The sequence below is a fragment of the Spermophilus citellus genome (assembly GCF_964194105.1).
Source record: "Spermophilus citellus genome assembly, chromosome: 4".
In the NCBI taxonomy this organism is placed as follows: Eukaryota; Metazoa; Chordata; class Mammalia; order Rodentia; family Sciuridae; genus Spermophilus; species Spermophilus citellus.
In genome coordinates, this window is record NC_138185.1 from 13,777,599 (window position 1) to 13,789,377 (window position 11,779).

The 11,779-nt window shown below is 40.4% G+C and overlaps 1 protein-coding gene across 1 annotated transcript in view; it reads left to right on the top strand.

Annotated features, from left to right (window-relative positions):
- The window catches only part of RAB22A (RAB22A, member RAS oncogene family), a 57,967-nt gene extending 46,543 nt beyond the window's left edge, over positions 1-11,424 (top strand). The window contains exons 4-7 of the mRNA XM_081289355.1: positions 4,666-4,737; positions 4,820-4,926; positions 5,545-5,654; positions 10,210-11,424. Coding sequence (XP_081145481.1) covers positions 4,666-4,737; positions 4,820-4,926; positions 5,545-5,654; positions 10,210-10,307 — 387 coding nt within the window. The 3' untranslated portion in view covers positions 10,308-11,424. The remainder of the gene's footprint in view (positions 1-4,665; positions 4,738-4,819; positions 4,927-5,544; positions 5,655-10,209) is intronic.
- The last annotated feature ends 355 nt before the right edge of the window (positions 11,425-11,779 follow it).

Here is an 11,779-nt window from a genome sequence, read left to right on the forward strand (position 1 = left end):
TGTTTTTGTAAGTAAACTTTTTATTGGAATATAACCATGCTGGTTTCCATGGCTGTTTTCATTCTATGGTAATAGAGATGAGTGGTTGTGACAAAACTCAAATGGTCCACAAAGCTGTAATATTCTTGGCCCTTTCCTTAAAAAGTTTGCTATCCTCCTGATTTAGAGCCACATTTGGAGCACAGATGTGCTGATGTCTTTTGAGTTTCTTTATGTGCTTCCATATTTTTTCTTTACACCAAAATGATATGGAAAGAGTTTCAACATGACAGAAGAGTACCCTATAATAGACTAACCTTCCCAGATACAACAATTTATATACAAACTCTGGATAAAACTTTTAAAATGTATTGCAGAGCAACCAGATGCAGCCAGGGACTGAACAAAAGACCTATGATGGGCATGGTCCACATTGTCACAGCTTTTCCTAGTTAACACTCCTCAGACCATATGGCAACTAGGACTCAAGCAGAAAGTCTCTCTTTTTAGCTTATGACACCTGTGAGTAGTGTTGAGGACTGCAAGAACAGCTGGGAAAAGAGGATACAAATCCCACAAAAAATGGTCCCAGGAGGAGGGAAGCCCCAAAGTCTGTTTATAAGTTTTCCTCAAGTCTTTGGTTGACCATCCAAGTTGTGAATATACAGAGGAGATATTACCAAACCCAGAAGAGACCAACAGCTAGAAGAGTGACTAGAACAGAGCAGAGACTGCCATTACAGCAGAGCTGTAGTCTGGAGTTTGAACCCAGTCCTGCCATGTTAGGGGGGGGGGGGTAAACACCTCAGGCATCCCATTGAAACTTCCGAAGGGCAGTGCCTCAGCAGTGGAGAACAGGTCCTGCAACTAAGGGGGACCTTGATGGCCTTACACAAAGTTAAGGTGGCCTGTCTCACAGTGGCTAGCCTGTAATTTAACACTCTGCAAAGAAGAAAACAAAAACTAGTTTTCTTAAGTGTATCATCCATGCTGTCCAGTATACAGTCAGAATGATTATACATACAGAGAAGAAGGAGAAGAGGACACAGGGAGGAAAACAACTCCCCACCCATTATTAGAATTTGCAGATACAGAATTTAAAGCACACATTTTAAGTATGTTCAAAGATTTAAAGAAAAGTAGTCTTAACTACTTAACTGCAGAAGAGAAATCTCACTCTTAATGAAAAAGAATCAAATGGGAATGCTAAAACTGAAAGCTACATTTCATTTTTATTTAAGGTGAAGAATTCACTGGATAAGTGATAGAACAAATTAATCAGAGGAACAGAGTAGAAAAAGGTGAACAATACTTATTGAGACAAATTCAAATAGCCTAACATAGGTATAATTGAGACCCAGAAGAAGCAAAGAAAGAGAGAGGTTCGGGGGAAAAAGAGACTCCAAAAAGAATGCCTAAAATATTCCCAGATCCAGTGAAGCCCCATCTCACAAAACCAAGAAGTTCAGCAAACATGTAAGTACAACAAAAAACCACATTTAGATACATACATCATGAATCAAACTGCTGAAACCAGAAATAGAATCTCAAAAGCAGCCACAGATGAAAGATACATTATATATGAGGGAACAGTTTGAATGATGGCTGTCTTCTTACGGAAACAGTGATGACCAGAAGTCAGTGGGACAGTATCTCTACCATGCCAAAAATACCTGTCAAATATGAAGTCAAAATAGGATGCTATAAGAAAAGCAAAAACAATTCAGCAGCAGTTCACAGAAAGTTTTTCAGGCTAAAGTGAAATGACTTTGGTAAATAAATGGTAAATAAGATCCACAGGAAGAAATAGTAATATAGTAAATATGGATATAGTAAATATGAGAATCTCTCATTGTTTCTTCTCAACTTTAAAAGAAAACTGGCCATTTAATTTAAAAATTATGATATTGGATTGTGGAATTTATAGTGTAGATAGATTTTAAATATTTGACAACAGCACAAAGAATGTGGGATAAAAAGCATTCGATGCTTGGATGGTTCTTAAATTTTATATGAAGTGATAACATTTTAAACTCTTAAGTACACTAGAAAAAAATGTATATTGTGGTTACAAGAACAGCCACTTAAAAAGTGATGTAAGATAATATCACTGCATCCAATCCAAAGAGAAGAGTAAAGGAAGGACAAAGGAATTTAGAAAGAAATGGAACACACATAAAAAAAGCAGTGGACCGAGACCCAAGCACATCAGTAGGTGCATTGAACGTAAAGGACCATTGCACTTGGAAGGCAGAGGTGGGCAGATGTGCCGAAAGGCGGGACCGGACTGTGTGCTGGTTAAAGATTGTTCATGAATACAAAGAAAGGTTGAAAACAAGAGAATGGAAATGATATTCTATGCAAATCATAGACAGAAGACAGCTACTGTGCTCAAGTTCATAGTAGGAAGTAGGCTCAGAGACAAAGATTATGTCAAGGTTAAACAGGGACATTAAATTTCACGTTTGCTATCCTGGTGGATGGCTTCTTTTTATATATATATTTATTTTTTTAGTTCTCGGCGGACACAACATCTTTATTTTTATGTGGTGCTAAGGATCGAACCCAGCACCCCGCACATGCCAGGCGAGCGCGCTACCGCTTGAGCCACATCCCCAGCCCCGTGGTGGATGGTTTCTATGGATGTGTACGTCCATCACTTATCAGTTGCACAGCTAAGGTCTTTGCTCATGTGAATTTTACCTTACAGTTTTGAGCAAAGAAAAAGAAAGAACCCTGTAAAGGATGTTGCCACCATAAGCATATCAGAAATGAAAACTAATACCATAACCCTTTCTTCCACCTGTGTGCTGTGTATGCTGTGGAAGTCAGTCTGACATTTAAAATCTTTTTTACCTAATGTAGTTTCTTCCCCTCCCCCTCATGTGTGGTCCTAGGAATTGAACCCAGGAACACTCTACCATGAGCTACACCACAGCCCTTTTTATTTTTCATTTTGAGTCAGGATCTCACTCAGTTGCCAAGACTGGCCTTGAACTTTGTGATCCTCCTGCCTCAGCCTCCCAAGTGACTGGAATGACAAGTGTGGCCATTGCACACAGATATAGTTCCTTTTTCTGCATTGTTTTCTTAACTTACAACTTTTATTTTTGTTTTCTTCTAAAACTTACCATTTTGTTAGAAGTAGTCTTTCACCCAGGCAGACCTTTTACTCACAGAGATTAGTGAACATTTCTGTTTGTGGAGATACAGATCTGGCATTTAGTTTGACATCCCCACGTTACAGTTCTTCATTTGCTCACCAGTTCTTGATTACCTCAGGTTCTAGGCCCTGAGATGAAATGGAGTGCAAAACACTGATGCTATCTTCCCTCATGGAGCTTATAGTCATATTTTTCTCTTTTTTTTTTTGTAAAACTCAAAGTAACATGAAAGTTTAAAAGCAAAAAGATTATGGGCTGGGTTTGTGGCTCAACGGCAGAGGGCTCACCTAGCACGTGCAAGGCGCTGGGTTCCATCCTCAGCACCACATGAAAATAAATAAATAAAATAAAGGTGTTGTGTCCAACTACATCTAAGGGGAAAAAATTTTTTTAAAAAAGCCAAAAAATTAAACTAACTGATAGGAAGTTAGAGTCCAGACTGTCACTGGGGCCCAAGTAACTGAGGCAGGAGGATCACACATTGGAGGCCAGCCTCAGCAACTTAGCAAAACTCTGTCTCAAAAAATAAAAAAGGGGTAAGGATATAGCTCAGTGGTTGAGAACCCTTGGTTCAAAACCCAGGGTCACAAGAAAAGAAGTTGCAATGTGCACAGTTCTGTGTGTATGCTGCGTATGCACCAGTGCTCCCCCATGAAGGCATTCCTGCCATATTTGGTTTAAGCTGCCAGAAACAGCAGGATGCAGTACACAACATGACATCATACAGTTCAGCCTTCAAAGTTGAAGTGTGAAGGTAAAAGTCTAGTCTGTTAACTTTGGCCTCACATTCTGTGGATGATGCTTTCACGAGGACATTTGCTCAGGAACCAGATTTTGACTGGGGAAAGTGCTTCATGTTTCCTGTTTGGCATTCATCAAAAAAAGGGCTCACTAAACCACCGTAGCTGTGGAAGTGGTTACTCCTCCTCATTTCTTCTCATCCTTATTGTGCTCAGTGGAGGGGAGGTGGAAATGAAATGAGACATGTACCCTGCATTTGGGAATCACCACATGGATTAAGATATCAAGAAAGCATGTTGCAGACTCATTTGAGTAGTGAATTTAAATGTGTAACCTTGTCTAGGACAATCAGCATCTGGATTACAGGGTGATCTCTGAGACACTCCAATGCAGCACTTCTCTGGAGAACTGTTCACAGCATTATTTTTATCTCCCTGATAGTTTGGAAAGCCAAAGTTTAAAGGACTATTGAACAAATGAATTGGGGAATTACAACATTGAGTTAAATTAAAAAGCCTTTTTAGCTGAATCAATTGTTTATAGCACCATATTTAATTCCTATAAAACTGTATTCTAAACTATCTTCTAAGAGACATTTCAGTGATAACATTAAAAGTTTTCGCCTTTGGTAATTACTGGTTCATTTGCTTTAAAACATGATGTCATCTTTGGCTTCAGAGAAAGATTACCTTTTGTACAGGGATAATGGACTTTGAAGTCTAATTTAAAAAAAAAATATTTAACCAGTTTTTCCAATGTTGTTGTTTATTTCCCTCTGCAGTTTCGTGCCTTAGCACCAATGTACTATCGAGGCTCAGCTGCAGCTATAATCGTTTACGATATCACAAAAGAAGTAAGACCATATTCAGTTTTCCTTAGAATATTTTGGAGATTCTTAGTTGCTTAGATCTCCAGTTTCTTCCTTTGTATTACAGGAGACATTTTCAACATTGAAGAACTGGGTAAAAGAGCTTCGACAGCATGGCCCACCTAATATTGTAGTTGCCATTGCAGGAAATAAGTGTGATCTTATCGATGTCAGGTAAGTTATTAGACAAAGAGATTGCACTGCTGATTATGTGTTCCTGTTCTTAATGAGCAATATCCAGTGTAAAAATCCTGGTGTGTGTGTTTTTTTGTTTTTTTTAAATCTTTGACATTGAAAAATTCCTTTTTGTTATATGGTCTGAGTCCTGAAATTTCAAACTAAAATTATAATTTCAGGCATTTGGAGCAAATCATATTATGTCTATAGACAGGTGTGTAATTTACTTGAACATTGGTCACATCGCAGTTGGCATTATCTGAGATCAGTGCAGCCCCCAGGCTCTTGTGTTACAGAACTGAATAAGGAAAGCACATTTATTAGAATTTTCTCTCTACCGTTTCCATAATTCCCAAGGCAGGATTTTTTTATTTTTATTTTGGGGATGGGAGTAGAAAACCTTGCCCTAATCATTCCATTAGCTATGTTGTTAGTGGTGCTGGGTTTTGTTTGTTTAAACACAGAAGTGGTATAATTGGGAAGACCGAGTGTTGGGGTTCACAGAGCCATTCAGAACACCCTCTGTCATCAATAATCTGGTTAATTACTGGGTAGGTGGGGGTAACATAAGCTCTTAATGGGTAGAAGTTCTGATTTGCAATTGTTGCCTTACAGAGAAGTCATGGAGAGAGATGCTAAGGACTACGCTGACTCCATTCATGCGATTTTTGTAGAGACCAGCGCAAAAAATGCGATAAACATAAATGAGCTCTTTATAGAAATTAGTGAGTATCTCTGTGCTTATGGGTTTCCTCTGTGCAGAACAACTTCAGAAAGAATTATCTTCCTGGTTAGAATTCCCATCGTATTTTGAGTAGTCTAGTCTCTGGTGCTGTCGTCAGTGAAATGAGATTTGAGAGTACAAGAGGAACAGCCAGCTTTCCTCTCAAGGTGTGATTGCAGGAGAGCTGCTGCCTGATGACTGTGGCTCTTCTGGAAATAATGTTGCTACTGAATAAGTAATGCACAGGGCATGAGGTCACAGAAGCTTTAGTCTCCCTCTTTCTCTATTTAAATGTATTTCAATTAGTCATCCAAGGTCATCAAAAATGAGCAAAATAAATAAAAGGAAATAAAATGCAGATATAATTACCCTGTAAGAAAATCCTCAAAAATTAGTAGTAAGCAGGGGAGAGGTATGGAGATCTTTTTCCTACCCTCCCCTTCCCCTTCCAGAGTGTTGCATGATGACACTAGATGGGAGAGAGGCTGCTGCATGCCTTTGGGATCCCCTACAGATTATATCTATGTTTATTCATTTCATTCAAATTCATCAAAATATTTATTGGAAACTGTTCCAGGCTCTGGGGAGAGAGCCTGAAGAAGATAGACACAGCCCTTGCTCTCTCAGAGCGCACGTTCTGCCGAGGGAGACAGAAAGTGAACACCAGATAAATAGGATCATTTCAGATCATAATAAGAATCATGAAGAAAATAATTTACGGGGGGAGGTGGCAAGGGGGTGGGAAAGACGGTGGAATGAGACGGGCATCATTACCCTAGGTACATATGTGATTGCACAAATGATGTGACTCTATTTCATGTACAACCAGAGAATTGAAAAATTCTGCTCCATTTATGTACAATGCATCGAAGAGCTTTCTACTGTCATGTATAACTGATTAGAACTAATTTTTGAAAAAAGAAAAAAGAAAATGATTTAGGATGAAGTGAAAAAGTACCTGCAGGTGATCAGGGAAGGCCTCTCTGAGGAGGTGATACCAGCTGAAGTCAAGCAGAGCAGACCCTCTCGAGATGCGGGGAGTTCACATTGACATGGCAGGGCAGGCGCCAGGGAGGTGCAGGAGTTAGCCCTGCAAGGTCAATGCATTAAGGCCCACCCTCTGGTTAAGATCTGAGACAGCTAGAACTGGAAAGGTTCTTAGCTTCTGTGAAGAAGGGTTGTGAACTCCAGTGCCCACCAAGGCCAAGTGGAGCAGTCTCCCGGGAAGCCCTGGGGTTTGGGCCCAGCTCCAGCAGCTGGAGTTAAGCTGGAGTACGAGCCTCTTGGTGCCCAGTTGTGGAGGTGGTTTTCAAGGTTTTTTATGGTTTACTTTTGTTTTGCTTTTATGTTGCTATCTATAGTTTGCTCAGAGATCTGGATTTTTATGTAATGTGTCCCATTTAGATCTGGCCGTTTACACTAAGCACAGTGTCATGCGCCTATAATCCCAGGAGTTTGGGAGGCTGAAGCAGAAGGATGGCAAGTTCAAGGCCAGCCTGAATAACCTGGCAAGATCCTGTCTCAAAATTTTAAAAGGGCTGGAATATAGTTCAGTGGGAAAATGCCCCTGGGATCAACCCCCAGTATAGCCAAAAAAAAAAAAAGAAGACGAGGGTTGTGAACTGTATCAACAGTGTGATTGGGAGTGTGGTTCAGGCAGAGCAATTGCTTGCCATGACTGAGGTCTTGGGTTCTATCATCAGCGTCACCAAAAAAAAACGATTCACAAAGATTAGAAAAATTGTCATAGGTAGAAATCAGGTTTATTTTTCACTGGGTGCTGCTGTCACATTGTATGAGCACAGTGCCTGGCATAACTGTGTGTTGAAGATTCATATGGAAAAGTTCACCTACAGAAGCACAAAGGCCAATGTGTTGTCCCCAGTGGAGTAGAGCCTGTGGGTGCACTCAGGGTAAGCCGTGGCTCTCCTGCTTCCAGGATGACAACCATCCTGTTAACTCTTTTACATGGTTTGGTTTTACATATGTTTTGTGCTATTTATATTTTTTAAAGCATACTCTGTTTACTCTTTGTGTCTGGTTTCTCTTATTATATATTACATTTTTAGATCATCCCTATTATCTCATGGAGCTGTAGGAGATGCATTCTCGGGGCGTGTGTGTGTCAGGTTCCAGATTCAGAGGTGGGGACTGGGGAAGGGGGATATCCATGGTATAATCATCCATTCTGCTGTAGATGGACATTTGGACAGTTGTTTCCAATTTAAAGCTACTACAGTACTGTTCTGAACATTCTGGTCATGTCCTTTGGTGAACATCTGTACACATTTCGTTAGATATCTTTATCCCCAAAAGAAGAATAGCTGGGTCGTTGGGTTTACCTGTATTCATATGATTTCACTGCCAATATTCACAATGGTGGTTATGCCAGTGGATACTCATCAGTGTATGTGTGAGGTTCTACTCCTGTATCTCTGCTGGGCAGGTAGTGGACTACATTTCCCCTGGGTTGATGAAACCAAGCGCTGTCCAGACACTTATGTACGTTTCTGTGCTCTCTGAGTGGTCTGTCTTGTGAAGTGCCTGCCAGGCAACTGCCTTCTTAATGTCTATGCTGCTTTATTTTGTATGTTCGTCCCTTGTTGATTATGTGTATTAGAAATATCTCCTCCTCTGTGGCCTGACTTTAATTTTTGAATCAATCTTCAATCAACTGAAGTTTTTCATCTGAATCTAATCCAATTTGTTCTTTTTTTTTTTTCATGGTCAGCATATGATTTTTAGTTCCTGTTTAAGAAACCATTGCCTATTCCCAGATGATAAAGATGTTTTCTTCTAGGAATACTCATTCTAAAAAGACTTTTTGTCACATTTAATAGCTGCTTCTGTGATACCTGCATTTGAGTTTCCATTTATTGAGAAAAACATAATAACAAGAAGCTTCAGTAAAGCTTTTAAATAAATTGGTAACTTATAAATATTACAGCAGTATCTGTAGATATTTGAGAAGTTGCAGGAGACTTTTTAGTTGATGTGGGGACCATGCCGTGTGCTGCCCACACATGTTATACACTTCCCAGAATGGTGAAGTCTTGAGGCTTGATTGTCAAGGACCTGAGAGTTGCTGCCAGTTCTCTCTTAGCCTTGCTAACATCAGAAGCTGTGCCTGTCCATTCATTCCGTGTTTACGAATACCTCCACACCAGGTAGTGTGCCACAAAGATTCCAGGAATACCACCCATATGGAGAAACAGGATCTCTCTTCTCTAGAAGAGCGTAGGGTATAGTTAGAGGGAGTCAGTCATGTAAACAAATATGTCCTGGTGTGCTTCTAGTGACCTGATGGAATTCGGTGTCTGAGATGGAGAGAGGTAGGAAGTAGGTGGGATCAGGAAAGCCATCTTAGAGAAAGTAGCCCTTGATTATCAGCCAGGTAGATGGACGGGTGATTTAAGATTTGTCTCAAATTTGACATCATGCTTCACAGAGCAGTAAAGTGAAACCTGTTCATTCTTACACATTGTTGGTAGGAGAATAAAATGGCACAGCCTCTTTAGAGAGCAATCTGGCAGCATCTGTGAAAATTTAAATCACGAATCCTTCTTGCATTTGTGCTAAACAGACACTGGGAAGACATTGTGTGTCAGACGAATGCCAAGTATAGAATAGCATGACCTAGCTCCCCCAATCCTGTTTGTTTGTCCAACACACACAAAACACACACACACACAACACAACACACACACACACACCATTATTATAACATCAAAATATGGGAATAAACTAAATATCCATCAGTGGAAGAACAGTTAAATATATGATACATACAGGTGATATAAAGCTAATAAAAGAAGCAGCCGTCTCCATTGTGCTAAGGAAGAGCAGTCCCCAAGATGTATTGAGTGAAAGCATCAAGGAGGAGGTCAGTTCCTACTACTTGCTCTCCTTCATGCTTCAGAAAGCAGAGCGGGGCAGGAACCAGATACTCCCTCCCCAGAAGGCTGCACCAGCAGTAGGTCACAGTGGTGGCTCTGCCATGACACCAAGGGACAGGCATGTTCTGATCGAATTTTTTTTTAACATGTAGTTTATTATCAATGTTTTTTTTTAATGTGTAATTTTTTAATTAAAAATTTTACTAATGGTCTCAGGATGTAGCTCAGTATAGAGTGTTTGCCAAGTATGCATAAGGCCCTGGGTTCAATCCCCAGAAGTACAAAAAAAAAATTTCTTGTTTCTTTACTAAGTACTGTGTAATATCCTTGTTTGGATCCTGGGACTGAAACTGGACATTAGTGGAAAAACTGGTGATACCTGAAAAAAGTCTAATGTTGATTTATTCACTTCAACAAATGTCCCAAGACAATATAAGACCCCAGTCTATATTGAAGGGAACAAGATGAGATGTACAGCAACTCTGTGCATCAGTCATCTTTGCAACTTTTCTGTAAATTATTCCCAAGGAAAATGTTTATTAATTTTTTTTTTGCTTTTTTTTTTTTTTTTAAACTCAAATTGCATCTGCAAAATTGTGTCTGAGAAGGAACCGATTTGGAAAGTTGTAGCTGATTCCCTCTCCTCCCATTTTGGTGTAGGTCGAAGAATTCCATCCACTGACGCTAACCCGCCATCTGGCGGTAAGGGCTTCAAACTCCGCAGACAGCCGTCAGAGCCAAAGCGAAGCTGCTGCTGATGAGCCTCAGCCTCAGACTCGATGGTGAAGCAGGTGGTCCTGACAGTTAGCAGGAGGGCTGGGGGCCTGCTACCAGTGTCCACCTAGCCGCTCGAGTCTTCTTCATGCAAAAAGGACTCACAGAAATTGGCCGGTTCTGTTCTCCCCTTGAAGACTGCAGCAATGGTATTTCAGTCTGTGGACGTCCAGTATGTCAAGGATCTGTGGTGTCCAAAGGGACCGCATCATTGACTTTGACCTTGCTGAAGGGAGCACATCATTGTATGGATGGTGGAATTAAATTGCTGAATTGTTTTGTAATCAGGATTTTATGTAACATTTGTAAAAAGGGAAAATTAGCACTTTCGTGGTTCTTGGGGGGCGGGGAGGCAAGATTATCATTTCCTTGGTTTCCCGTTACCACTGTTGGAGGGAGTTGTATCATTTAAATGTGGTAGGATATTGCAGGTAGAGGGACGGCAGTTACTGTTGGAAGCTGAAATGGTTCTGTCTAAGACAGATGGAGATACTCCATCTCTGCTGTCTCTGAAGCACTTTCTGTGAAGCATGTTAGCCCCAGATACATACAGAAAGCCAACACCATGGCAGTGGTTGCTGGCCCACCCTGGGTTTGCTTTTGACCCTGTCGCGCATGTATCACTAAACATCACTGGTGCCACTGTGGTGGTGGTAGAGAAGCACCTGGACTAAATGAACTGCGTATGTCCTAAATAGGTTAGCAGCAGTTTAAAAAACAAGGAAGAGGAGAAAGTAATGTAAATGCTGTCAATTTTTTTATTTAATCCAAGTATTTTGGTGGGGAAAACAAGTATCTGTTGCTTAGCATATATAAAGTTGTAGTCTGTATTTATGAGACCATTGCTTAAAGACTATAAATTATGTAAATACATTAATAAATTCTAAGTTTCATGCAGCACTCCATTTAATCTCGCACCCAGTCTTGTGATGCCCCCCCACTTTTCAGCCTGTCCACTGGAGACTGAGGCACATTTATGTTGTTCAGAGGCATAGATGTTTAGCTTACAGTCTTTCCAGGTTTCTGTGCTGTCCCTTCCGTCCACCCCTCTTCCCTCTACATCCCATCTGGAAATGATAATAAAGACATATGCCACTTCGATGAGCCTGACTAGTTCTTGCTGGCCTGTGGTAAAAGAGTGTGCTCTGAGCTCAAGTCATTTACCTGGTCTTGGTAATAAGTTTCTCTTGGCTTTCACAGTGACCCCAGACCAACTGGTTTAAGAGCACATTTCTTGTTAACAATCTAGCTTATCTTTTCGTTTCCTTTATTTTCCCCTGCCTCTGTTAGAGGTTAACACTCTTTTCCCTCAGGGAGCCTAATGAGGTTTTTAATATGATCTAAAAATAAAGCACTGAAGTGCAGTTGGTGGAAATGTGCTCCTGGTCTAATTGGGCACCCTCCAACCTGAGTATTGTGCGAGAAGGAAATTTACAGGATTAAATAGGAAATGAAA